This window comes from Vicugna pacos, chromosome 9 (genome assembly GCF_048564905.1).
Source record: "Vicugna pacos chromosome 9, VicPac4, whole genome shotgun sequence".
Classification (NCBI taxonomy): domain Eukaryota; kingdom Metazoa; phylum Chordata; class Mammalia; order Artiodactyla; family Camelidae; genus Vicugna; species Vicugna pacos.
In genome coordinates, this window is record NC_132995.1 from 9,961,798 (window position 1) to 9,988,845 (window position 27,048).

Consider the following 27,048-nt stretch of genomic DNA (forward strand, 5'->3'; position numbering starts at 1 on the left):
TCCCGTTTTATCCACTACCCATTCACTTCTGTAAAGCCAATCTGGAGGAGCTATCTTAGAAAGATTGGGGAAAGCCTGTCAGACTGGTATCTGTGCCAAGGTTTGAATGATGAGCATAACATCTATTCGAAGATCAGAGGGAAAAGCATGTTCAGGCAAAAGGACAGCAAGGGCAAAAGCCTGAGATGGTAAAGAGATTGGGGTGTTTGAGGGTAAGTGGAGCTAGACAGAAGTGGATAAAGAGGAGTGTGTGGAGGGGGTGAGGGGGAGTGACGTCAGAGATGAGCAGGGTTAGACCATGTGTGTGTAGCCCCTGGGCCATGACAAAAGGTTTGGATTTTTTTTCTAAGTGTAATGGGATCTCACTGGAGAGTTTTAAACTGGAATGAATCGCTTCCAGGAAGCCTGGAATGCTGTAATAGCTTTCCTATACTTTCAGCATAAAGTCTGTGCTCTTAACGTTTCGGTTAGGAGACTTTCTCCTCTCTTTGTAGTCTAGACGAACTAAACTGCTTTCACTTCCTCAAACCAGGCAATATTTTTTCTGCCTCTAGGCCTTTGCCCTTGCTGTTCCCTCTGCCAGAAAAACTCCCATTCCAGTTGGCTTCTATTCATCCTTAGCTTAAAGACAATCATCACCTCCTGGAAGACTTTCCAGGCTGGGGCAGGTGCCTCCTCAGGTTCCCAAAGCTTCCTCTGCACTACTCATCCCAAGCTCTGACCACTCTGAATTGTGGTTCTGATTGTGTGTGCATCTCCTTCCTTTGATTGGGAGAGGGGGGAGCAGGAGAATAGAGGTCGGGTATGTTAACTGCGGAAAACACAACGCCCTCTAGCACTGGGCCTGACACACAAGAGAACAATAAATGTTTATCCTGGTTGTTGGGGGAAGGTTGTGAGGACTGGTACGAGTGTTGCCCCTTGTACCCCTTCTCCAGATGTAAGCTGATCCCAACCAAACTGAGAATACTCGATTCGCGCTAGTCCGCAGTCCCTGTGCGCATGCGCCAAGGTCAGGCTTTGGCTGGGGGGGGCCCACGCCCCTCATATGCTAATCACTGCGCTCAGGAGTATGGCCCCTCCGGGGAATATGCAAATCAGCCCTTCCAGCGCCGGAGGCCTCCCATTGTCCCGCGCTAAGATTATGCAAATGAGCAGACTTCAAATCCAGAATCCAGACCGAGCTGGCACCCCCACCCCCAGCGCATCCCGTTTGCAGTAAGGCGCGTTCAAGCTCGCTCACGCACGCACGAGCCTTGCAGTTTCTAGTTCCGTCGAGCTGCGGACTGTACCAAGTAAACCCGGACAGCGAGGGGCAAAGCCAGGAACCCCCTGTGCGGGCCTCGTCCATGGCCCGACTTGGAGAGCCCCTCTTCCCACTGTGCTAGAGGAATGGTCTATCTCGCCGCGCAAGCGCCCTAGGCTCTTCACGCCCCTTGCACTCCCTCCTAGCCCACTTGCAGCGCAGGCGCAGAGTCCGGGCGTGCAGCCGCTGCTGCCGAGCCGGAGCGGGGGCCACCAGCGCCGGTGAGTGTCCGGGATGGAGATGCGCGGGGCATGCTGGGACGCGGGCTCCAAGGCACCGCTGCATGATGGGAGTGACGGCTCCGGTCACCGAGGAACCGGCAGCGGTCTTCGGCCGTGATGGCCGGAGGGTGAAACCTAGGCTCCCCTTTCTACCCGCACGCAGCTCCGTGCCGCCCTGGGGCATCCTGGGAAAACGGGATGCCCTACCCTAAAGCGTTGTGGGAGTCTGCTAGTCGTTATGGGCCTGGTGCATTCTGGGATTATCCCGGCTTCTTGTGGGGAACTGTCCCTTTTGTCACACAATTTCCGCTGAGCATCCTGGAAGCCTGGAGTGCTTCGACGAAGAGCGCCTTGGAAGGTGGTCATTACAGGCCCGAGGCATCCTGGGGGAAATTGCAGCAGGGCGTTGTGGAGACTGGTCCTTATAGTCCTGTATAAGGTTTTGCTCTTGCCTCCTTGCCCTAGCATTGTGGGAACGAGTGCCTGTTATGTTCGCATATGGCATCTTGTGAGTTGGTTGCTATAGGCTTAGGACATTGTGGGGTCTCGGGCACTGTGTATACTTTATGGTAGTGAGGGACCCTCATTTATGCCCCTCTAAGATCGTGGGAGCCAGTCAGGCCGCCATGCTCATTGTGTGAATGGGGCTTAGGCACCAAGGAATGCCTCCAGCCGACATCTGGAATGCTCTAGAAGGAGCTTTGTGTGATGCGGGCTTGGGGAGGTGTAGGCTGGACTGGTGAGCAATGTCTCCTGGTAATCTCATTGGAAGTTCTGATTGTCCCTGGTATATGATTGCCAGTTAAAACAAAGAACACCCAGTTAAATTTGAATTTCAAATAAACAACAAATAATTTTTAATATACCTATGTTCCATACGATATTAGGAATGTACATTTCTAATAAACTATTTGTTTATCTGAAATTCTAATTTAACTGGGCATTGTATATTTTTATTTACTAAATCTGGCAAACTTATCTTGGCATAAAATAGAATTCCCAAATTAAATGAGGTCCCCTAGGCAATAAGGTATTACGAGAACTCTTCTTCTGCAAGGTATGAATCCTCTCTGCCCTTAAAGCTCAATCCAGGGGTCTTTAGAAAGCTCACCTGCCAGCATGATGCCAGCTTTCTCAGGCCCAAGCCTCCTCCGGCTTGAATCCTAATCTTTTTCTTTTTAGTCCACAGTATTAAACTTGACCTCTATCTATGCTTTGAAGGGATCATGTGTTTTCCACCATATTATCCACTGCCCAGCACAGGCCTTGCATATAAGCGGTGCAGCTGTATGTGCAGTGTGTGTATGTGTGTGTGTGTAGGGAGGTACTAATGAAGAGGGAGAGAAAGGAGAGGAGTCAGAGAAGGCTTCTTGGAAGAGGCAGAGATGGTGTTTGGGAGGGGAGACGTACAGAGGTTCTTCTGTTTGAGGCCAGCTTTGGAAGGTAAGAGTTCTTCAGTTAGACAAGAGGGGAGAAGCACATTCTTGACAGCAGTAGCAGGATTTGCAAAGACCCACAGATGTGAAAAGTCCTGGTGTGCACAGAGAGAGGAGAAAAGTCTGGAATAGCTAGAGTTTATAAAGGGTTGGGAGTGGGAGTAGTAATAGCCACTGTTAATGGAGGACCTGCCACATACCAGAAATCTGTATGAATGAGCCTACTGAATCTTCAAAAAAATCTTTTCAGCTGATGGCTCATTTTAAGAGAGGTAGGATGACAAGGCTTCAAATCCTAGTTCACCCATCTACCAGTTGTTATGACCTTGGGCTATCTGTAAAGCCTATTTGTGCCTCAGTTTCCTCATCTGTACAAAGGATATAATAATCTGTCTCAACATGGTTACAAGTACATAAATTAAGCTCTGGAAGCCATTTTTGTACCAAGAAGGAAACAGGCTAGAGAAGGTAGGTTATTTTGCCTGAAGCTACACAGGTAGAATGTGGCAGATTTAGGATTCAGACCTAGACACCATCTTGATACAGAATTAGGGCTAACATTTACAAATGAGTTCAACCATACTAGTTGTTGAACTAAATGCTGAACTACTTCTAGGCTGGTTGGTATATCACTGCTACACCAAGTAATCCTACCCCCAAATGCCACTTTGGACTCTTCCTCCAGCCCCAGACTTTCCCACAATCCAGCAAGTAAAGGGTTAATGCCTGGCCTAGGAACATGTTCCACTCTCAGTTCTGATTGGTGCCCATGTTAGTACCCACTGTTAAATATTTGGAATATTACCTTTCCCCACCCCACTGAATGAAAACCTCAGACAGCTTTGTTGCCCAGAGGGGCAGAGCCTACAGTCAAGACCCTGTAGGCAGTGAGGGGTGGAGCTGGGGTCATCTTTGCCTTGCTCACAGCACTGAGCACCCTGAGTCCTGGGGAGGCAGATGCTATGTAAAAATTTATTGTGTCACCACAGGCCTTTCCTTCCCCTGTCCAGCATTCCTCTCTACCTGTTGACATCCTGCATCAGAGGACTTGTGGCCAAGGTGTGGCTGTGGAAAGCTGGCCAGGGAGGGACACTGCCCAGCTGCTGCTCTGCTTCTGTCTCCTGTCCCCTCCCCTGGCCATGACAGAGACCCGTGAGCCAGCTGAGACTGGAGGCTATGCCAGCTTGGAAGAAGATGATGAGGACCTCTCTCCAGGTGAGATGGCCTTAGAGGTGGTGGTGTTGGCTTGAATATCATCCTGGTTTGGGATTGGAGCTCCGCTGAGAAATCTTGAGGAGGAGTGGCTCCTTTTCTCACTAGGTGTTCTATTGTGATTGGGACTTAGTGACCTGCTATGAGATCCTTTCTTGCTGAGACTTCTGGGGGTTGTAGATTGGCTGGGATTTCTCTCCTTGCTGTGATCTCTTTCTTTGCTGGAAGTTCTAGATTGGCTGTGGTCTTTCTTCTTTCTGGGAGTTCTAGATTGGCTGTAATCTCTCTCGTTGCTGGAAGTTCTAGTTTGGCTGTGATCCCTTTCTTTGCTGGGGGTCCAAGTTCGTCTGTGATCTCTCTGTTTTCGGGGGGTTCTAGATCGGCTGTAATATCTTTCCTCGCTGGGGGTTCTAGGTTGGCTGTGGTGTCTTTCTTTTCTGGGGGTTCTAGAGCGGCTGTAATAGCTTTCCTTGCTGGAGGTTCTAGTTTGGCTATGATCTCTTTCTTTGCTGGAGGTTCGAGGTCGTCTATAACCGCTCTCTTTTCTGGGGGTTCTCGATTGGGTGTAATAGCTTTCCTTGCTGGAGGTTCTGGATCGGCTGTGATCTCTCTCCTTGCTGGGGGTTCTAGATCGGCTGTGATCTCTCTCCTTGCTGGGGGTTCTAGATCGGCTCTGGTCTCTCTTCTTGCTGGAGGTTCTAAATCGGCTGTGTTCTCTCTCCTTGCTGGGAGTTCTAGACCACCTGTGACTTCTCTCCTTGCTGTGAGTTCTAGATCGGCTCTGGTCTCTCTCCTTGCTAGGAGTTCTAGACCATCTGTGACTTCTCTGCTTGCTGTGAGTTCTAGATCGGCTCTGGTCTCTCCTGGAGGTTCTAGATCGGCTGTGATCTCTCTCCTTACTGGGAGTTCTAGACCATCTGTGACTTCTCTCTTTGCTGGATGTTCTAGATCGGCTGTGGTTTCTCTCCTTGCTAGGAGTTCTAGACCGTCTGTGACCTCTCTCCTTGCTAGGGGTTCTAGATTGGTTATAACTTTTCCCTTTGCTGCAGATCCTGGACTGGCTGTGTTTTCCCATCTGACTGGGAGTTCCCCTTCGGGTACGACTTCTTGCCCTACTATGATTCCTCTTACAACTGTGGCTTCTCACCCTGCTGTGGGTGCTCTTCCGACTGCGACTTCGGTGCCTGCTAGGGGTGCTAGACTGGCTGTGACTCTGGGGCCTGCTGGGTGCAGTATCCTGGTTGTAACTCTCAACCCTGCTGGACACTTCAGTTGGACTGTAACTCCACTTCCTGCTGGGGGTGATCATCTGACCGTGGCTCTTCACCCTCCTCGATGATGATGGAGATTGGCTGTAACCTTCCTCCCTGAAGGGAGTTCTAGTGGGGCTATAACTCTTTGCCCTGCTAGGGGTTACAGACAGGCTGGAACTCTTCCCCATACCCGAGGCTCCTGGTGGGCTTTTGCTCTTCTTTCTGCTCGTATTTCTAGGCTGGCTCTCACTCCTTTCCCGGTTGTTGCTTCTTGGTCTGCTATAACTCTTCCCTGCCCTCTGGTTTTGCTGGGAAGTAGGAGTTCTCACCCTGCTGGGCATACCTGATCTGGCACCATGAGTTCTTATCCTGCTGGGAGTGCTGGTCCTGTTGGCTGACCTCTTGGAGCTGCGGCTTCCCCTCCGGCCTGGAGTTCTGCCCCGGCTGCGCGTGCCTCTGTGCCGGGGCCCCCTTACCCCACTGGCCTTGCTGGCTTTGCTACTCCTGGTGTCAGTGCTGGCCCTGGTGTCGGTGCTGGCTTTGCTAGGTGTTCGTGCCCTGCTGTGAACTTGGGACTTGCTGCTAGGCTGGTTAGAAAGGGCTGCCTTTGTATTTGCCCATTTGGTAGATTTGGAACTACTTGGGCTCGTGACTGAGTTGGGGGCTGTCGATGGCTTGGTGGACACTGAGGAGCTGCTGGGCATTGCTGATCTGGTGGTCTTCAAGGACCCAGGAGGCTTGGGAGACGCTGTGGGCATTGAGGGTCCAGTGGATGCCTGAGACATGCCAGGCTTCGTGGTTCTTGTAGGTGGAGAAGGCATGGTGGCCACAAAAGGGCTTGTGGTTCTGGAAGTCACAGTGGACATGAAAGGCCTGGTAGCCATGGGTGACGACTTGATTGTCTTTCCCAGGCCAACTTCATGAAGTCACAGTAAGCAGTGAAGACCCTGGAGGGGATGTGGTGTGAAGTCAGAGGTGGGAGGAGAAAGAGGGGTGGGGCCCCAGCCCCCAGCCCCCAGCTCAGAGCTGGAAGTATTTCCTATTTTGCAGCCATTCAGTAAATGCCTCCTGAGGCTGCCTTACGGCTCAGCATTGCTGGAGACACAGAGATGGGTCAGACCCAGGTCCTGCCTGCCAGGAGTCTCCAGTCTAGACCCAGACCATCACTGCCCAGGCAGTCAGAACATATTAGGGGGCAGGGAAAGCCTAGACGAGAGAAACACTGACCACCTGGGCAGTCAGGGAGGACCTCACAGAGAAGGTGACATGGAGCTAGGCCCTTAAAGAGGAGCAGGAGTTTGCTAGTGGAGAAGGAAGAGGTCGCCCCAGGTGGGAGAAGTACAGGGGCAAAGACCTGGAGGAGGGAAAGCAAGGCCTCGGGGCCACCGGTGTTCATTCAACCCATGTGTCCTGTTGGGAACAGTGAGACGAGTCAGACCTGCTCTTGAGGGGTTCCCAGCCTGATGGGGGAGACATTCTGGGGCCCAGATGGCTACAGCCATTAGGACAGTGACAAGGAAATGGATCCAGAGTAAAGGGAACAGGGGAGAGACCTCTAGGGACATCAGGGGTAATTTCATAGAGGACAGGCCCTGTGCTGGATCCTGAATGATGAGTAGGAGGTTACCAGGCAGAGTAGGGAACAGCATTCCAGTCAGAGGGACTAGCCCATGCTAAGGCCTTAGGAAATATTTGTTCAATGGCAGAGACAGCAGGACAGGAACAAGTAAGAGACAGAGGAAGCTGCAGGGAAGGACATTCAGCAACCATAACCTATTCTTCTGAGCTGGGTGATGCTGGGGACCCAACAATGAGTCAGAGCAGGCCAGCCTGCTGGTCTAGTGAGGAAAGGACTTTGGAAGGGCACAGCCCTGAGGACTTGGGGCTAGGATAGCTGACGGGCAAAAGAAAGTGACTTGGGATTAGGAGATCTGGGATGCCCTCACCAGGGAGGAAGGCCTCCTATTGGGTCCTAAAGGATAACAGGAGATGTTCCTAGCAGAGGGGATGGCATGTGTGAAAACCTCAGAAAAGATTTCTCAAATTGAATGCCAGGTGCAAAGTGTTCTAGATGCTAGGGGCACAGTAATGAACAAGATGAAGTCCCTGCTTTTGGGGACAGGCAATAAACACACAAGCAGGTGTTGTATACAATAAACCGAGGAGAACAATAAAGCAGATTTAGGGGCATAGAGTTTGCTGGTTAGACAGATGGCCAGGGTTTCACTGAGGTGACACATGAGCAAAGACACAGCAGAGAGGAGGGATCAAGCCTTAGTCCCTCTGCAGACAGGATGGCCAAGGCCCTGAGGCGGGTGCCTTCCTGGGGTGTCAAGGGACACGCAGAGCCTGTGTGGCTGGCTCAGTTGTAACAGGGTCCCTGTGGGCTGCCCACGGAAACTGAGGGAGCGGGGCCAGATAGATGGAGGGCGAGGCTGTTGCAGTCCTAGGACATGCTTTTGGCAGGCTCCTGCCTCCAAGCTTGAAGAAGTGGTATCTTCCCACCCTGCTGCTCATGTCCGCACCCCCTTTAACAGCTGCTCGTGTCACCCTTTCCTGTACATTGACTGTATATTTTTTTCCTTTTTTTAACCTAAACTTGTATGAGGCATGTTCTTCATACCCATGAAATCACAGTAATATATCTATACTTACAAGTAAATATTTTAACTCACTTAATTATACATTTATATTTATAAAGCCACATTTATCAAAATGTGTATATATATGTATGTGTTTTAATTTGCTTAAATATCTGTTCCAATGTTTGTCTAAATTGATCCACTTTAAGATAGAAAACAAACTTAAGGTTACCAAAAGGGAAAGGTGGGAAGGGATAAATTAGGAGTTTGGGACTAGCAGATATACTATATATCTGCTAATATAGGTATAAAATAGTATAACTACTATGTATAACACTACTGTATATAAAATATATAAACAACAAGGCCCTACTGTATAGCACAGGGAACTATATTCAACATCTTATAATAAACTATAATGGAAAAGAATCTGAAAAAGAATACATATTTTTATACTTATGTATGTGTAAGTGAATCGCTTAGTTGTACACCTTTAGTTTAAAAAATAAGATCCCGTGTAGGCCATCACCGTATTTAGCTTTCCCTATTAGAGTTGTGTGACTGGAGGTGAGTGAGTCACCTAACCTCTCTGTGTCTCGGTTTCCCCATTTGTCACTTAGGGATAATAATAATACCTCCTTCAGGGTTGTTGTGAGGATTAGTTGAGTTAATATATAAAAAATAGGGTTCTTGAAATAGCAGTGGACACTGTTGTCATTTTTATTGTTCCTACTTCTCCTACTTTGTTCTTTTTAAACCCCCAGGATGCAGTTCTTGAAGATGTTCAGTTGCTTGACACCTCGATACTGAGCCTGTGCTGTGTGCCGGGCTCTGTTTTGTGAGATGGGGAGTCATCTGTGGGAAGAAGAGGGTTGTGGCCGGGCTACCCTCTCCATACCGTGGCGAGTCTGAACCGGACTCCGGGAGGCGACAGCCAGGCACAGCCCTGTGTCCTCTGAGGCCACCATCTTTCCTCATCCATCCCCTATAGGCCCAGAGCATTCCTCTGACTCCGAATACACTCTCTCAGAGCCGGACTCCGAAGAGGAAGAAGATGAGGAGGAGGAGGAGGAGGAGACCACTGACGATCCTGAATATGACCCTGGCTACAAGGTGAAGCAGCGCCTGGGGGGGGGCCGGGGGGGCCCATCCCGCCGGGCCCCCCGTGCCGCCCAGCTCCCGGGCCCCCCAGCCCAGCCCTGCCAGCTCTGTGGCCGCTCACCCCTTGGGGAAGCCCCCCCAGGCACCCCACCTTGCCGGCTCTGCTGCCCTGCTACAGCCCCCCAGGATGCGCCAGCCCCTGAAAGCAGGGCCCTTGGGGAGGAAGAGGAGGAGCCACCTCGGGCTGGGGAGGGCCAACCAGCCGGGAGGGAGGAGGAGGAGGAGGAAGAGGAGGAGGAGGGCACTTACCACTGTACGGAGTGTGAGGATTCCTTCGACAACCTCGGGGAGCTGCATGGGCACTTCATGCTGCATGCCCGGGGTGAGGTGTAGGCAGGGCCTCTACCCAGGAAGCTTGGCAGAAGGGTTGGGGTGGGTGGGGCGGGAGAAGGGGGCTGAGGACATTGGGGTGGTCGCAGTGGTCATAGGGATGGGGTCCTGCCAATCTGTGTCGTCTTAGCAGTAGATGTGTGAAGGACAGAATAAAAGCCAAACTCTGTGTGTGTCAGTCCAGGGTGTGTTTGGTGTGTGTGCATATATGTGTGTGTATGTACATGTGAGGCATGTGCCTGGGCATTTATCTCACCCTCCCCAGGCCCCTTCTTGGGAAACCTTAGGATCATTGTTGCCAAGGTAATTAACATTACCTAAGTGCATGTGTTCAACGTGGTTTCCTTGTATTTAATCACAGACCCCATGATGTACTGGGTCAGACACAACAGAATTTTGTTTCTCGTTCACGCAATAGTTCAGGGTGGGTGTTCCAGGTGGACAGGTTCCATACGGTGATTTGAGGACCCAGGCCATCCTGTGAGCCTTTTGTCATTCACATGGTTATGGCTGGGTTCTGCCTGTAGAAGAGGAAAAGAGAGCCCAGAGAGGTACGCACATTCTCTAGAAGCCCAGCCCGGACGTGGCGCACACTGCTTCCATTTCCCTTCTTTTGCTGAGAGACTAGTCACATGGCCACAGCTCCCTGCAAGGGAGCCTGGGAAAGGCAGCCTAGCCAAGTGCCCAGAAAGCAGAAAAGAATTTGTGGAAGACAGCTAGTGCTCTCTGCCACTTCGTCTAAGAACCATCACAAAGAGGACTTTAATTATAATCATAGCTGTGCTTTCTGAGCGCTTCCTGGGTGCCAAGTGCCAGTCCAAGAGCTTTATATATATTGACTCATAGAAGTTGTGCATCTAGGAACTTACAAAAATAGAACCTTAATTATAATTGCAGTTGCCATTTCCCAGCACTTCCAGAGTGCTGCATTTGATTTGCATGAGATCATCAGGTCCTTAGAATAACTCTGCAAGATAGGGACTGTGATCCGTTAGTTCATTTAACAAGTATTTTTTGAGTCCTTGCTGTGTGCTAAGCACTGGGAATACACCAGTGAAGGAAAAAATTCCTTGTCTTCATGAAGCTTCCATGGAGGAAGGGGCCACTGGTGGGGACAGATGGTAAATAAGTAAGACGTTGCCTATGCTGGATGGTGGTAAATACTGTGGAGATAAATAAAGCAGAGAAAGGGGAACAGTCCTGGAAGAGGGTACAATTTTAAATAGTGTTGTCCTCCCTAAGGAGGTGACAGAGACCTAAGCAGAGACCTGAAAGGGGGAGGGAGGGAGCCAGCCATGCACAGCAGGTGGGGGGAGGCAGGAGCCTGCTCCCCCGGTCAAGGCCAGAGGGGCCGGAGAGGCAAAGGTGGCAGAGCTAGAGCAGTGAGGCCAGAGGGGAGCAGAGAGCCAGCTCATTACAGCCTTCTTGAAACATTGGCTCCCACTCTGAGATGGGAGGTACTACTCCGCAGAAGCTTGGCACCAAAGCTTCTTTGAAAATAGAAGCCTAATTATTATAATAGCTACCATTTACTGAGCATTTACTGTGTGCCAGGCTCTAAGGCGCTTTACGTGTGTTAACTCATAGAAGCTTGGCAACTAAGAACCTTCAAGAATAGAACCTGAATTACCGTAATGGCCATCATTAAGTCAGCGCTCACAGCGGACCAGGCCCTGGGCTAAGAACTGTATATGGACAATCACGTCGGATCCTTGTGAGGTAGGGACTGTTACTTACTCATTCATTCAACGGTGGTCTATTGAGCACCTGGGAGATGCAGGCACTATTTGGGGAGCTGGGGATAGAGTGGTGAAAACAGTGAACAATAATCCCTGCCTTTGTGGAGGTTGTATTATAAAGAGGAAAACAGGTAGTTAAACATTTAAGTAAAATATATATAATGAATGGAATGTTAGAAGGTTGTAAGTACTGTGGAGGCAAAGGGGAGGGGGTGGGGAGGCTCGTGTGTGTGTGTGTGTGTGTGTGTGTGTGTGTGTGTCTGAAGCAGTTTCAAGTGGTGTAGTCAGGGAAGACTTCACTAAGAAGGTGACATCAGAGCAGAGACCTAAAGGAAGGGGAGTAGGCCACGTGGCTGTCTGTGGGCACAGCGAGTGCAAAGGCCCTGAGGTGGGAGGCTGCTTAGAATGTTTGTGGGAGCGTACTCAGGGCCACGAGGCTGTTGCTGAGGAAGGCAGGGGGAAGACTGGTGGGAGGGGAAGGACAGAGGGGAAGAGGGCCAAGTTGTATAGGCTATTATTCCCACTTCGGCTTTCTCTCTGAGTCTGAGTCATTGGCATAATCCTTAGAGGCGTAGGGGCTATTATCATGACCATTTTACACCTGCTGTAACCAGGGCACAGAGAGCTTGAATAATCTGCTAGAGGTCACACAGCTAGGAAGCAGCAGAGCACAGGTTTGAACCCAGACAGCTGGATACAGGGCACACAATCTTAGCCACTAAGCCACACACCATAAGTGGCTGTCCACAGCCACCATCTGATGCGCAGGAGTATATGTGGTCACAAGAATTACTGAGGTTTTTAAAATCACATTAGTTACCAACAAAAAATGGGCAGATTTGACATAAAAATGGCAGTTTCTGGGTTCTCTGTGCAATCAGTTGCTGAACCCTCAATCCCACGGGGCAGTGGTTTGCAGGAGCTGAGTCGGGGGTCATGAACTATTAATGGGCCATTCTGTCCCACATGCCCAGTCCCCACTGTCTGGCATCTGGACCCCTCACACCCTGTTTGCCCCAAAGAGCATTTGCATTTTGACACCTGTTACAGGACCTTAGACCACAGCATCTTTTACAACCCATGCTTTTCATCCTAGAAGCTCAGAATCTCAGAATGTGACATTAATCCACTCTTTGAGACTTTCCTAAGTGCTATAGCTGAGCATCGCTGAATCTCAGAATTGTCAAAGCAGAAATTCACAGCTCGTTAAAACCACACTGATGGATTTTATTTCCTGGGGCAGCATGCCTAAACCCTCTTCTGCCTTAGGGTTTTCTAAGCACAGATGTAGGGAATTACCCATTCATCATAAAAGTTCGTAAGGATCACGAGAGACTAGGGATCAAGACACCTGGTCTGCTGCCAGTGGGGTCGTTCAGTTCTTCAGGGCCCAGTCAGTATATGGAAACCACACTAGGAATTCCAAAGAGGATTCAGTACCGGAAATTGGTTACAGAGGTATTAGAAGGCTAAAAGCACAAATGTGGAAAAGTCAGGTAACCGAGAAATTAGTGTCTGCAAGAAGCTCCCACCTGTAGGACTGGGGTACAGAAAAAGAATGCAACGACCAGAACCCAGTGGGAGCTTGGAGGATGGGCCACGTGCGGCTGGTGCAGGGACCAGGGACAAGGTGCCACAAAGCTGCTGCAAGAACCTTGTGCCGAGTATAGAAAGGAGCCTGAACTGCTGCTGGAGGGGTTCCAGCAACAGCCCAAGGCAAGGTGAGGCCCTTCCCCCCTCTTCCAACCTTCCTTCTGCCCATACCTTTTGTGGGAAGAACTTAAGGAAACCAGCTGTCCGGGGAGTCTGGGAAGCATAGTTGTAGCAGGCCCAGCATCCCAGAGCAGTGTGGAATGGTGGGCTGAGGCTGAGCTAGGTAAACAGCTGGGCACAGTCAAGGAGTTATTTTTTGAGCCGCCACAGTAAGCGCTGTCCCAGGTTCTGGGGAGGAAGCAGTGAGGAAGACACCACACTTGCTCTCAGGGGCTTGGATTTCAAAGGAAGGACACAGATGATGACATAAACAAGAGTGGTAATTCCAGGTGTTGGAGAATTCTAGGAAGAAAGTACATCAGAGTGAGGGTTGGTAGTGCTGTTTTAGCCAAGGAAGACCTCCTTGAGGTAGCAGGTGTTGAGACCTGAATAACGAGGAGGTAGCCTTGCAAAGTTCTGTGTAAGCAGGAAAGGCAAAAGCCCGCCTGGCACGTGCGGCTGGAGTGTAGTGAAGATGACAGAAAGGGAGCTGAGATTTCATAGTGAGCTGGGACCCAGTCACTATTGGGTTTTGTGGGCCCAGGTAAGTTCTTTGGATGTTATTTATGGGATGCCATTGGAGGGTTTTAAATGATTGATGTAAGCTGATTTACATACACACAGGGAGTTGTCCGTTGTAGAGAGACTGGTGAGGGGGCAGCAGTGATAGCTGACCCAGCCTCCTGCTGTCTTGTTGCTCTGCCATCCTGTGGTTGCTCTCATAGTTCACGATGGCTGGATACCATGTTCACTTTCCAGGCAGGAAGGTGAAGGGAAGGCAAGTTCCTTTCTGAAGCTTGAAGACTCTACCTAGGAATTTAGTCAGAACTCAGTCACATGGCCACATGTAGCTGCAAGGGAATCTGGGAAATGTAGTCTTTGTAGCCACCATGTGCCTGGCTAAACATTGGGAGATAGCTCAGTCTCTGCCACATCCATCTCACCTGTGGCCTTTCAAAATACTCCGTTCAAACAGAGCCTATGATTGCTGTATGCAAGGCATCGGCTGCTGTCTCTAGGGGCCGGGCAGGTAATGTGAGGGAGTAAAACTGGCCCAGTGGAACCCAGCCCAGGGTTGGGCCTTTCAAGAGCTGAAAATAGGATCTTAATGGGATACCTCCCAGTGTTGGCCAAATACAACAGGAAGCAGAAGGTGTCTCTGTTTGACTCCAAACCAGTTTCCCCACAGAGCCAGGCCAGCTCTGCCCTAAACTCCCCACTCCCTGCGCCCTTATGTTCTCTGGAAATTCCTGCTCAAAAGCCAGAGTTCCTTGTTTAGACATTTTAATATGGACCTTTTATGTTTTTAGATACTATTTCTGTTTATTCATGCCATCTCACCTACACATATAAAAAATATTCCATGACCAGAATGGTACATAAAATTATTTAAATGAAGAAGGCAAAGCCATCCAATGCCATGGCCCCTCCTTGTGTGGGAAAGCCTGGCAGGAAGCAGGAAGAGACCATCGAATTGCAACCCCCGCAAATTCAGAGTACAGCTTCCGATTTTGCTGCCCCATCTCCAAAGGCCCAGGCTGCTCCGCGTCTGGGACCCAGTCATGGCATTACAGGCCAGCAATACCTCACTCTCCCTGCCCCCTTTCAGGCACAAATCCAGGGCAGTTTGCTCTTAAAGCCCCGTTGCATCCATCTGGGAAAAATTAATGGTGATTACACAATCTGCAGCTAGTCGCAATTTCAAACTATTTAACTGGGAATGAGGGAGATACGAATAACAGTTTTCCCTTTCTTGTTAATTTTGTTTTAAACAAAAGGTCTTACTATTGTTTGATTTTACTGTTTCCCTGAAGGCTTTTTGTCCTCCAAAGACTAAAGCTCTAAATGAGCATCTTCTGAGTCCTATTTATCAGGAGCCCTTTGCCTTTCCGGGGGGGAAGCAAATCCCTGAGGCTCCTATCCCGTATCAGAGGTGGGTCCCACCAGCCACAGTCCCTACGGCCCTGAGTAGGGCTTCAGCCACACTCAGAGCTCCCCCCGGGCATGCCGGATGTAGTGTTGATGCAGCCCTGCTTCCTGGGTAAAGTCCTGACCACACTCAGTGCAGGCGAAGGGGCCAGGGGAGGCACGGGCCTCGTGCACCTGGCGGTGCCGCCTCAGAGAAGCAGCCTGCCCAAAGGTCTTGCCACAGTCAGGACAGGGGAAGGTGGGCTGGGTGGTGGTGGGTGCAGCTGACTGGGAGGGTCTGGCAGCTGGACCGTGGCTGCGCTGGTGGGCGATCAGGGCCTTGGAGGAGGGGAAAGAGCGGGCGCAGGTGAAGCAGATGAAGAGGACCCCCTGCAGCTTCTGGGCCACGAAGTCCGCTGGGTGCTCCCGCTTCATGTGACGCTCCTGGAACTTGGAATCGGCGAAGGTGATGAGGCAGCGGGTGCACTGCAGGGCCCCCAGGTGGCCTAAGGGACGTGGGAAGAGGTTGAAGGAGGCCAGCAGGAGTCTCCAGGACCTCTGCCAGCCCCAGAATCATGCCAGCAATGAACATGCGGTGCTTACTATGTGCCAGACGCTATGTCAGCGCTGGACAGCAGTACAGGCAAACTATTATTGGACCTGTTTTACAGATGAGCAGACTGAGGCTCAAAAAGGTTAGGCCCTGGTGGACAGTCACAAAGCTAGGAAATGAAATAGTGGAGTCAGGTCTGGAACCCAGGAGTCTGCCCTTCCCACAGGGCCATGTGATTAGGGCACAGCCTCTGGAGCCAGACTGCCTGGAACTGAATGCCAGTTCTGTGGCTTCCTGGGCAAGTAAAAACAGTGTTTTCACCTGGAAAACACTGTTTTATCTACTTCATAGGGCTGTTGGAAGGAACAAATGAATTAACTTATACAAAGTGCTTAGAACAGTGCTACACAGTGGTTTGCAATAATTATTGCTGAGAGAGAGAAAAGCAGCCCCACAGCCAGAGCTGGCCTGGCACTCAGATCTGGGCCTTGGCGTTCTCCTGCTGAACATAAACAGTTTCACAGAACATCATCAGACAAGGCCGTACTGTGACTGAGGTGAGTCAAGACAAGACCACACCATAATGCCATCTGTACACAGACAAACGTGAACACTGTCCAAACCACAAAAATGGCCAAACACCCACCTGTCCTGGCTAATATGCGTGCCGTGCCGGTTGCTGCTTTACTAAGCAGCTTGGGCTGTGCTTTGTTCCTCCCTCCTTCTAGGTAAGATTTATTGAGACAGCCAGCCACATAATTGCCCCCACTTCCTGGCAGCATCCATCCAGAGTAAAACCCCTTTCTTGAACCTTTCCCCAAATCGCCTACCACAAACCCAAATCCTGTAATAAATCCTTATTACTGAGATGCCCCATGGTGTGTGTGCTTCCTCAACGCAGTGAGCAGTAAACCCAGCTTGTTCCAACTCCAGGTATGTCCCTGGTGATCTTTGGCTGGAGAGCATTGACACTGTGGTTCTCATTGTTACAAATATTTAACCTCTCTTTGCCTCAGTCCCATCATCTGAAAGTGCTAATTATCAATTACAGAGGGTCTGCAAGGACTGGATAACAAATGTTAAACTCTTAGAATGTGCCTAGCACATAATAAGCATTCAGTAAAAGCTGTTGCATTTTTCCTGTGTCTAACTGGCTACTTTCATAAACATCAAGCTTTCCATTTTTCTGCCGTTAGTCCTCACACCAGCCCTGTGAGGGGAATAGTGCCAACCCCTTTTAACAGATAGAGAAACAGAGGCCCAAGTCACACTGAAAGTCTGGGGCAGAGTTGGGATTGGGGCTCTCTGCCCTTTCCCAGCCACCTCTCCCACCCTAAGTCTCTCTGGATGCTGCTCAGTGCCTCTGAATTGCATCCCCTTCATGCTTATGTGGACAGTGCAGAGGGAGTATGTCTGAGAGTAGTTAAGGGTAAAAGTGGGGGAGGAACAGCTTCTGGGAGGGCAGCTCGGGGGCCATTACAGCTCCTTCCCAACAGGCAAGTCCTGTCAACGCCTTGGACACTGAAATGCTCTAGTAATCCTTTTAGCTTCAGCTCCTGCACCCCACCCTCCTCTGGTCGGCAGTACTCACAGATGCCGCCTCCTGGACTTTGGAGACTTCTTTCCTTGGACGAATCCTGCTGCTCCATGGTCTCTTTGGGGTGCGGGTCCTCCGTGGTGACTGGGACACCTCTGGTCAAGAGAAGAGCACGCAGGACATAATAGTAAATCAAGTGAAGTTGCTCGTCGCAGCCGGCTTTAGAGGGCCCACTAATCTTATGACCTTTGACTGGCTCTCCTTTCCAGCCTTTGACCCCCATGATACCATCTCCTTGGATTTTAACCTGATAGAGTACTCACTAGAGGAGATTCAATCCTCCCAAAAGATTAAGACTCCCCGGGTTTGTGGCTCCCCTTAGAGTCTTCTTACTTGCGTGAGACCTCTGACCTATGCTTTCTTCATTAAACTCCCTGAACTCCGAGCGCGGGACTCTTCATCTTTGACACAGCCTCATCCCCTTTTCTCCCACGTGTCTTGAGGCAGGTAGTGGTACCCACGCTTTAGCCTGCCTCTTCCCAGGAGACATCTTCCTTTGACATCCCGAAACTCTTGTACCACCCAAAGCTCCCGCTTCCCAAGCGCGGTTTCAGCCGGTGTATCCCGCTGCCCCAGGCATTGCCCTCTGCTCCCTGCCAAGGCGGGTGGCTCAGGCCTCCGCTTTTCTCCGGACAGCAGGGGACTGCCTTTCGTTGCGCCTGTCAGTCGCTCGTCTCAGCGCCGTCACCCGAAGGGAAGCGAGGTGGGGCCCACCGAGTCTCAGGTGGTTTCCAAGGCCTTCCGCCTGATGAGACTTTTGAAGCGGAGATCCCGGATTGCCATCCGGCGGTGATGAAGTAGCGCCAGCCCGGCCCTCAAAAATAACGGGAGAGGTCCTTCTCTGCACTGGGGTGCGTAATGATGACGTTGCAAGCCACCCGTGCCGTACAGTCCTAAGCGTTTTGCGCAAGTGTGGTAGGTGCTCCTGGCGCGCACGCGCTGTGGCTCCTTCATTGTTTAAGGCCCCGTACAGAGAGCGCCCTTCGGCCGTTCTGCGCAGGCGCTGTAAAGGGCCATGTCCCCGAGGTCACGCTTCCAAGTCACACCCCCTCCTAAAAAGAATGACGTCAGATTAGAGCCCCCGGAAAGCGTCTGGGCGTCCCCAAATCACGGCTTTCTAGCCTCTTCGGCCTCCGTTCTCAGACCCCAGGGGCGGGGCTTCTCATCGGCTGATCGGCTGCTGACTGCGCTCTCCCGTGTGCCGGCTGTCTGCTCGGTTGGTGATTTGGAAGGAAGGAGTGAAGGATTAAAAAAATCTGTGTCCCTGAGGGAGGAAGGGGCTGGAGGCCGAATTCTCAGTTTTTGAAGCGGAAAGGGAAATGCCCTGAAAGAGAGCAAACACGATTCCAGGGTCCCTGGGGAATAGGGCATGGGCGGCAGATTTCTAGGTGCTTGGGAGTGATACCCGAGAACGCAAGAGGGGACAAAGTGAAAGGCTGAAGTCTGAGACCAGAGTCGGGCTGCTAGAAAAGAAAAAGGCTGGGTGTTCCCTGACTGGGATCTTCTCTCTCCTTGCTTTACAGCTATGCCTACGCCGCGGGGTGACGTGACGGTCTTGTTCCTCGGGCCTCCGGGCTCAGGAAAGTCTGCGCTGATCGCAGCGCTGTGCGACAAGGATGTGGAGACGGTAGAGATCCCCGACGGACGGCCGGATTCCGGGCTCCCCAGCTTGAGAGCTGCGGGTCCTGGCCTCTTCCTGGGCGAGCTGAGCTGTCCACCCGCAGCGCCGGGGCCCTGGGCAGCGGAGGCCAACGTGCTGGTACTGGTGCTGCCCGGACCGGAGGGGAATGGGGAGCCCTTGGCTCCAGAGCTGGGGGAGGCAGCACGGGCCGCCCTAGCCCGAGGAACCCCGCTGCTGGCTGTGCGGAACCTCCGTCCTGTGGACTCACAGAATGAAGCTCAGGCCCGGAATCAGACAGCGGCCCTGCTGGACAGCGCTGGGCTGGGAGCCGCGGCTCTCTTCGTGGTACCGACAGACTGCCGCAGCAGCGACGGCTGCGAGGAGCTGGAGCGCCTGCGGACGGCGCTGCGGAGCCAGGCGGAGGCGCTGCAGAGGTGAGCGCGGCGTTTCAGGGTGGTCTGAAGAGGCCTGGAGCTTTATTTAGTCTATACCTCCCATCCCTGAGGGTGTTCTTTGAGGTCCGTGAGACCCCGCCCCCAGCGAGTTTGGGGCCTGCTAAAGGGGTATCTGCTAGAAGCCCTGCTCCCTCATCCAGGCCCCACCCCTCAGCTCAGGTTTTGAGGTCCGCGAGGCTCCACCCCAAGCTAGTGCTCGGTGCTTGACTCTTTTTTGTCATCTAGGCCCCAGCCAAGGATCAGCTAGAAGTCCCGACCTGTCATCCAGGTTCTGCCTCCTGCGAGTGCTCTGAGGTCGCAAGCCGCGCTTCCTCGCGAGAATTCTGAGAGAGGCCGGGACCTCGCGCCCAAATACTTCCCCCAGGCAAAACTGTGAAGGAGCTCTCACTCTGTCCCGTCTTCACCCTCCTCCCCGCCATCAGCTTGGCTCTCAAGCGACCCCAGTCTCCAGAAAGCCACATCCTCAGCGAGCTTTGTTGTTTCTGGGTGCCCTCCCCCACTTCCTTTCTCTAATCCCCTCTCGTTTCTGTGCCCACTTGCTGAATTTTCTCCCCCAACGCCGAGCGGCCTCGTTTTATAGACATCAAAACGAAGCTCAGGGAAGGGCAGCCTCTCCTCCCTCTTGGTGAGAACTAGTAGATGAGGCTTTTCCCTTCACTGGTCTTTACCCAACTCCTTATTCAGAAAAGAGTGCCCTTGGTGACCTTGACCTTGTTGAATAGGGCCCAGTTTTCGTTTAGTCCACAATACAGTCGCAATTCTGCCTTTGCTCCAAGCCCCTCTCTCTCTGAGTTTTGCCCCGCCCAGTACAGCCTTTTCTTAATCCAGCAGGTCCCTCGGAAAGCCCAGCTCCCAAAGAGTGTGAGCCCGGGAAAGACTTTGTCAGGTCTCCATTTTAGGTTCTGTTGGAAACCTGATTTCAATCTAGCCATCCTGTCCCTGCTTTAAAGCCCTTTTCTTCATGTCCCTGGTTTCTATTTTCTGTGGCATTAGTCTGGCCCCTCCCTTTCCTGCTTATTCGGAAAGATTCGCCCTTTTCATAACCCAATCCTGTCCCCCTAGCCCAGCTTCCCACCACTTAGTCCCTCTTCTGCTCTTGATCCCATCCCTCCCTGTCCCCGCAGGCTCCTGCCACCCGCTCAGGATGGCTTTGAGGTCCTGGGCGCTGCAGAGTTGGAGGCTGTGCGCGAGGCCTTCGAGACCGGTGGCCTGGAGGCGGCGCTGTCGTGGGTTCGCGCCGGCCTGGAGCGACTGGGCAGCGCGCGTCTGGACCTGGCCGTGGCGGGTAGGGCTGACATGGGCCTTGTGCTGGACTTGCTACTCGGGTTAGATCCTGAAGACCCAAGTGCGGTGCCTGCGTCGGCGCCCGAGGGGCCCACGCCCTACCCGGCCCCAGAGCGCCCCAACGTGGTGCTCTGGACGGTGCCTCTGGGCTCCGAGGGCACTGCTGCCACCCCCCACCCAACCCACTATGACGCTCTCATCCTTGTCACCCCTGGGGCCCCCACTGAGAAGGACTGGGCCCGGGTCCGGCCCTTGGTGCTACCAGATGCGCCGCTGGTCTGCGTGCGAACAGACGGCGAGGGCGAGGATCCGGAGGCTCTGGAAGAAGAGGAAACAGCGGAGCAGCCCAGCGGCGAGAGCTTAGAAAACGCCGGCGGAAGGGATGTGGAGAACGCACGCAGTGAGGAAAGGGAGAAACGTGGCCCCGGATCGCAGAAAGCAGGTGGCGGGGAAGGTTCAGAGGAAGCAGGCAGCGAGAGTTTGCAGCCGGTTGGCGTGGGCGTGAAGAGATCAGGCAGCGGGGACTCAGAGCACGCGGCCGCCTTGGGCCCGGAGGACGAGACGTGGGAGGTGCTGGAGGAGGCGACGCCGCCGGTGTTCCCGCTGCGGCCGGGCGGACTCCCCGGGCTGTGCGAGTGGCTGCGGCGCGCGCTGCCCCCGGCCCAGGCAGGAGCGCTGCTGCTGGCGCTGCCACCCGTGTCTCCCCGCGCAGCCCGAACCAAGGCTGCGGCGCTGCGGGCCGGGGCGTGGCGGCCGGCCCTGCTAGCGAGCCTGGCGGCGGCGGCAGCTCCAGTACCAGGCCTGGGCTGGGCGTGCGACGTGGCGCTCCTGCGCGGTCAGCTGGCGGAGTGGCGGCGGGCGCTGGGGCTCGAACCCGCGGCGCTGGCACGACGCGAGCGCGCGCTGGGTCTGGCGCCAGGGGTGCTGGCCGAGCGGACGCGCTTCCCGGGTCCGGTGACGCGCGCTGAAGTCGAGGCGAGGCTGGGCTCGTGGGCGGGCGAGGGCACCGCCGGGGGCGCGGCGCTGGGCGCGCTCTCCTTCCTGTGGCCCGCTGGCGGCGCGGCGGCCACCGGCGGCCTGGGCTACCGCGCGGCGCACGGCGTCCTGCTGCAGGCGCTCGACGAGATGCGGGCCGACGCCGAGGCAGTGCTGGCACCGCAGGTGCCCGCGCAGTGAGAGGTGGGTTGAGGACCGGGGTGCCCTGGGTCCCGGCTGCCCGACTCTGTCAGCGGCTGCGGACTCCAAGTCCCGGTTGGAGGGAGAGGGCATGGGGGTGGTCCAGACTCTAGCATGGGATGTCTGGGCCTGTGAGATAACAGAGCAGGGGGCCGCCTCTCGGAATCCTGGGTGCTTGAAGGGGATGAGGGCTCTGACTACCGGTAGAGATGTGTGACATCTAGTCACCAGGATTCCTAGGTCCTGAAGGGGAATAGAGTTTGGGGGACAGGACTCCTGGTTTCTCTGGGAGCCACAGGATGTGGACTCCTAGAAGGGGACATATCTTGGTCTCCGAGGGAGTGGACACTGGATCTATTAGATGTCTAGTCCTCCAGGGGGAGAGGGGGTAGAAGCCCTGATTCTTGATGAAGGGTGATTGCAGCATGGGGGGTGGGGTGTCTGGGTTCCCTGGGGAGCTGGAATCTTGGACTTCTGAGCCACAAAGGGATATAAGGTCTAGGTTTCCTGGGTGGGGCTAGGCCTGCATGCAGCCTCCCAGTTCCTCAAGAGGCAGTGAGCTTTGAAACTTTACTGGGGTCTCAGACTTATGGCTCCCAAGAAGGCTGGGACCTTGGTTCCTAATTCCTGGGTGGTGGGAGAAGGGAACAGGTGGGCTGTGTGAGAGAGCTGGGGACCCTTTGGTCCCTCTTGGAGAATAGAGGGGTGTCTACTATTTGTTCCTCTGGGGACCTGGGGACTCAAATTTCTTTCCCATCCTCTGGGGAGGATGGTACCACAAAAATAAGAGGAGGAAGCAAGAGGTCCGGACATGGTGGACTCTGAGGGTAGCAGAGATTAGGAATGAGGCCTTCTGGGTGTGGAAAGGCAGAAACTCGTGCCTCAGAGATGTTGTCCCCAAATCCCTAATGGATCTGGGTTCTGGCAACTGCCTTTCTCTGTTTGCCTGGGAAGGGATATGACTGCCCCTATTTTACAGGTGCTGAGCGATTATGGAGCTTTCTGGGGAGTCTGTTCCCCTATCCCTCTCTTCTTTAGGGGTCTTGGTTTCTTCTGTCATTAAACATTAACCCTTTCTGGCCTTGGTATTTTGTACACCTGCCTTTTTGGAGAAGCAGCTGTACTGCTGCACTAGTCCAAACGTTTCTGTGTTGGCTACCTCAGAGATCCCCGAGAGGGACACAGAGAACGCTGCCTTCTGGTGTACACAGAGAACACTGCAGGGAGCAGGGGACCCACAGAACCACTGGGCAGGTGTTCCAGACCATGGGAAAGTGCTATAGTGAGGCAAAGGCAAAAAGCACGGTGCCTGGAATGTTCTAGGCTGCCAGCTACATGTAGAGAAGAAGCCACAGAATTCTTCAATGTCAAAAATAGAAAAGGGGGACCTGACAGGCCATCCGGTAGAATCTGTTATATTAGATGGGGAGGGCAAAGCCCAGAGAGGGCAGGCTTGAGGCTCAACAGCCCACAACAAGGCCCCTGCCTGTTCTCATTCCCTGCCCCATCCCATCCCCAACCAACCTGATAGATCTTCTGTCTGATACTTGAGTGGGCCACCGGGGTCCTGCCTTAGGACCTCTGCACTTTCTGTTACTTCTGCCCAGAATGCTCTGCCCCCAGATCTTCCCATGACTGGCTCCTTCTTGTCAATCGGGTCTCAGCTCAGATGTCCCCTCAGAGAGGCCTTCCCTGACCACTGTTAACTAAAGTAGCTCACACCCCCACCCCCAGTATTCAGTTATTCATCTCAGCCGGTTAATTTTCCTTGTAGCAATTATTCCCATAGAAAAATTCCTTATTTATTTACCTGTTTATTGGCTATTATCCCCGTGCCTGTCTTGTTCTGTGCTGTATCCCCAGTACCTAGGATAGCGCTTTGACATACAGACGGTGCTTAGTAAATATTTATTTTAATTCATTAATCAGTGGCAGAACTAGGGCTGGAATTTAGGTTGTTGGGCCTCTGGTCACAATACAGGAAAGGAGTGAGATAGGGGAGAAAAGGCGTATCATGGGAGAGAAAGCCCCTGTCAGGTGAAGGTGCCTGGGAAGCAAGCACAGCTTTGCCACTGTCTCTGTGGGTGACCTGGGCCAGTGCCTTATCTTCCATCTGTGACATGAAAGGGCTGGACGAGGACCAGAAATACTCCTGGGATCCTATTTCCTTTGACAGCTGAAGACAAGGGTAGCCAACCTGAGGGACAGGTGCTTGAGGGATGATTCCCCCCATTCCACCTTGAACTCCCACCACGGGCACAATCTGTCCCATCAGAGTTGAGACAGCCAAGATGGGAAAAGGCATTTAGCTCAATACTGAAGGGCTCCAGGCATTGTCCTCAAAGCTCTTTTCAGCCTTAGGAGAACGTTACTCATCTGTATCTGTAATACCCAGTACAACGCTGTCTACGCCTCTCCTCGGTCCACATTCAAGCCTCTCCATCAAGCCCACCTGCCACGTGCAGGAGCAGAGAGGTGTGGAGCAGTGCTGTCTAGTAGAAATAAAACGTGAGCCACGTTAAAAAGGGAAAAGGAAACAGATGAAACTAATTCTAATATGTTTCCCTTCACCCAGGATATCCAAAATATTACCATTTCAACATGGAATCTGTATAGAAAAGTACTGATGAGATATTTTACATTCTTCTCATGCCAAGTCTCTGAAATCTGGTGTGTATTTCTCGCAGCACATCTCAATTCAGACAATGAATTCTCATCAGAAATTCTTGACCCGTATTTAGATTTCATAAAACTCCTATGTGAAGAAGTTGATTTGTATACCCAAGTCATCACAATCATTTTGAATGGTTTTCCAATAACTGAGCTGAGTAGCCATTTTTACATTAATTAGAAGTAAGTAAAATGTAAACTTCGGTTTCCCAGTTGCACCAGCCATACGTGGTGAGTGGCTCCAGTATTGGACAGCACAGCCCTACAGCACTTCCATTATTACAGGAAATTCTATTCGGATTGATCTAGGGTCAGACAGCCCTTCTACTGACTCTGGGGGTGACCTTGGGCAAGTCACTCGGCACATGGCATCTACCTCACAGGGCTATTGTGAGAATTCAGTGTATGTACGTACATACATACCTTCTCTCTCATGCATATCAATGTACTTGAAGCCGCTGCTGAGAAGCCTGGCACACTGGGAGCTCAAACGTTAGTCTTGCTGTCCTTGCACACACACCCTCAGCCCAGGCAGCATGAAGACGACCCTAGTCTGAGTGTCTGTCTCACTTTCATGCCTTTGCTCAGAGTGCCCTCCTCTTCTTCTGCCACTTTGGCACCATCTCTGACTTGGTCCTGTCTGACATCTCTGCCCTGCGCTCCCCTTTTACAAATTCCCTTTGCCCCCTGGCCAGTGTGAATCATGCCTGAGATCAAGACCCAGGTTTGTTGTTGTGTCGCTGTCCGTGGTGGAGTGTGCTGATTGTGTTTAGGTAGTTGTATTTAGGCACTCCTGGGTGTCATGGCTATCTCTTGGAGTGATTGCCTTTTCAATTATACTTTTGAAGGGATTGAATTTTAGGCTCTGCAAAGGCAGCAAGTTGCTAGTGAGGCATCTGTCTTTAGGAGCATCCAAGGAAAAAAGACTGAGACTTCCTTGTGGGTGGATCACTGGCTGCCATCTGGGCGTGTCTTCGTGGCACTTCCAGGCTGGAAGACCCTTGAATGCAGAAATTCAAGGTAAGGTACAATGAATCTTGGTGTTGCCATCGCCAGAAGCAGGATAGGAACAAAAGACTCATCATTTGAGCTGTGGTTCATACTTGTCTGGATGATGATGGAGAGGCTTGTGTCCAGTGTCCATGGGGATGGGGAGCCTTGAAGGGTGGGCGAATCAAGGGTGGGTTGGCCTGTGGTGCTTTTTGAAGGAGTGAATAAAAATAAGTAGAAACCCCATTGTGTGTCTGTTCTTTGGGAATTGAAAGGGGGAAAAAGATGCTTGGGATTTTGATGAGCTAGGAGCCTAGACTCCTGGGTCTGAGGAAGGAGGGGTCCAAGGTTGGGTCCCTGGAGAGGAGATACAAAAGTGGGGTGGTCTGTGCAGGATAGAATCCCTTGGGCCAGAATCAAGAGACTTTATCTGAGTTTTGCCATCCTGAAGGAGGTGGGGTGGACTAGTAATTATTTAGACCTTGGGGGCTGTGGTGGTAAAGCATCTTTGCCAGGAACCAGCGTGGCCCATTCATACCCCCAATGTGTTCAGCTTCTCTGTAGCCACACCCTTGGATAGTCCCTTCTCATCTTGACTCTAGACCTGGCCACGTAATATGCATGGCCCCTGAAACAATAGCAAACATGATACAAGCAGAGGCTTGAAAAGTTCCTTCCTCTCTTGCTGTCCTGGGGACCCTTTCCACCACTACTACCACATCAAGAAGTCCAGGCTAACCTGCTGGGTGATAAGAGACATGTGGCTCAGTCAGCCTTGACACTCCAGCCAGTGTCAACCATGTGAAACAGAGCTGCCCAGCTGACTGGCAGCTGAGCCCAGCAGAGATCAGTAGAAGAACCACCCAGCTGATCCAGACCAAATTGCCAACCCACCAAATGAGCTAAATAAAAGGCAATTACTCTAAGCAACTGAAATTTGGAGTGGTTTGTTATGTAGCAAGAGATAACTGATACAGGCTTGTTCCCTCTCTCACTGATGTGGTCTCTCCCTCGACGTGACCCAGTGATTAACATCTTAAAATCTGCCGCTTTTTAGCTGTGTGACCTCCAATGTGATGCTCCTTCGCTGAGCTTTAGATTCCTCTCCTGAAAACAAGGAGAGTAATAGCACCTATCATATGGAGCAGTTGTGAAGATAAAATGAGAAACGGCCTCTAAGAGGTCATGGTTGCCATTCATTTGTGAAACATGTCCGGCGGTGGGGGTGGTGATTAGGAGCCACACTGCACTTCCTTCCCCCTTCCCCGTGGGGTTTGGCAGGGTCCTGTGACTAGTTCCATCCAGTGAGTTGTGTCAAGTCACTTCCAAGTCACAGCATCTAATCACTGATGTGAAACTTTCCTGGGCTCTCTCCTGTGCACAGAAATCGGGCATTGTTCAAGCTGGTGGCTGTTCTATGATTATGATGAGCAGAATGCCCTGTGGATGGTGCTAGATGTGGATGGTGAAGGGTGAATCAACTTTTTGGGAATGGGTGCTTCTTCAGCAAATACCACTCTTCTCCCTCCCACTGGAGGATGAGTACACTTCCCTGCTCCACTGATGTTGGCTTTGACCATATGCTCAACCTTGGTGGGGGCCTTTGGTGCACTTGGTTTTTGTTCCCCTGTGATTGAGCATGAGAAGAACATTAGCCAGGGAGCCACTGATCCCAGAAGACCGTGGAATCCCATGGAGAAGGACTTGAATCCCCCTCCCAGACTGCCACCAATGTACAGTCAGAAGCAGAGCCCCTACAAACCATTAGAAAAAAGGATGCTTGTTGTTACAAGTCTCAGTTT

The 27,048-nt window shown here is 52.2% G+C and overlaps 4 protein-coding genes across 8 annotated transcripts; 2 read left to right on the plus strand and 2 right to left on the minus strand.

Moving 5' to 3' along the window:
- Positions 1-3,921: 3,921 nt before the first annotated feature.
- On the minus strand, positions 3,922-6,327 carry SRRM5 (serine/arginine repetitive matrix 5). Its single transcript, XM_072966946.1, has one exon. It carries the CDS (start codon positions 6,310-6,312, stop codon positions 4,138-4,140), a length of 2,175 nt encoding a protein of 724 aa, XP_072823047.1. The 5' UTR covers positions 6,313-6,327; the 3' UTR covers positions 3,922-4,137.
- On the plus strand, positions 4,046-9,679 carry ZNF428 (zinc finger protein 428). The gene is made up of 2 exons (XM_072966949.1): positions 4,046-4,178; positions 9,002-9,679. Exons 1-2 carry the CDS (start codon positions 4,103-4,105, stop codon positions 9,502-9,504), a joined length of 579 nt encoding a protein of 192 aa, XP_072823050.1. The 5' UTR covers positions 4,046-4,102; the 3' UTR covers positions 9,505-9,679.
- Positions 9,680-14,259: 4,580 nt separating this feature from the next.
- ZNF576 (zinc finger protein 576) lies at positions 14,260-20,542 on the minus strand. 5 transcript variants are annotated; one of them, XM_072966951.1, is made up of 3 exons: positions 19,384-20,542; positions 17,045-17,145; positions 14,260-15,406 (listed from the first exon to the last, which is right to left on the minus strand). In XM_072966951.1, the coding sequence occupies exons 2-3, from the start codon at positions 17,100-17,102 to the stop codon at positions 14,979-14,981; spliced, it is 486 nt and encodes a 161-aa protein (XP_072823052.1). In that variant the 5' UTR covers positions 17,103-17,145; positions 19,384-20,542; the 3' UTR covers positions 14,260-14,978. The 5 variants fall into 5 exon arrangements, with proteins under 5 accessions (XP_072823052.1, XP_031537711.1, XP_006208788.2 ...); XM_031681851.2 differs by lacking the exon at positions 19,384-20,542 and adding an exon at positions 17,765-17,891; XM_006208726.4 differs by lacking the exon at positions 19,384-20,542 and adding an exon at positions 17,512-17,776.
- IRGQ (immunity related GTPase Q) lies at positions 18,131-25,492 on the plus strand. The gene is made up of 3 exons (XM_072966947.1): positions 18,131-18,266; positions 18,574-19,105; positions 20,251-25,492. Exons 2-3 carry the CDS (start codon positions 18,576-18,578, stop codon positions 21,584-21,586), a joined length of 1,866 nt encoding a protein of 621 aa, XP_072823048.1. The 5' UTR covers positions 18,131-18,266; positions 18,574-18,575; the 3' UTR covers positions 21,587-25,492.
- The last annotated feature ends 1,556 nt before the right edge of the window (positions 25,493-27,048 follow it).

Excerpts from the sequence above, each read along its gene's own strand:
- ZNF428 (XM_072966949.1), top strand. The coding sequence starts at position 4,103 with ATGACAGAGACCCGTGAGCCAGCTGAGACTGGAGGCTATGCCAGCTTG. Across the intron at positions 4,179-9,001 it reads TGATGAGGACCTCTCTCCAG|GCCCAGAGCATTCCTCTGAC; the intron begins GTGAGATGGCCT and ends CATCCCCTATAG.
- SRRM5 (XM_072966946.1), bottom strand. The coding sequence starts at position 6,312 with ATGGCTACCAGGCCTTTCATGTCCACTGTGACTTCCAGAACCACAAGC.
- ZNF576 (XM_006208726.4), bottom strand. The coding sequence starts at position 17,540 with ATGTCTCCTGGGAAGAGGCAGGCTAAAGC. Across the intron at positions 17,146-17,511 it reads GGGAAGAGGCAGGCTAAAGC|AGGTGTCCCAGTCACCACGG; the intron begins GTGGGTACCACT and ends TCTCTTGACCAG. Across the intron at positions 15,407-17,044 it reads AAGTCCAGGAGGCGGCATCT|GCCACCTGGGGGCCCTGCAG; the intron begins GTGAGTACTGCC and ends CACGTCCCTTAG.
- IRGQ (XM_072966947.1), top strand. The coding sequence starts at position 18,576 with ATGCCTACGCCGCGGGGTGACGTGACGGTCTTGTTCCTCGGGCCTCCG. Across the intron at positions 19,106-20,250 it reads CAGGCGGAGGCGCTGCAGAG|GCTCCTGCCACCCGCTCAGG; the intron begins GTGAGCGCGGCG and ends CTGTCCCCGCAG.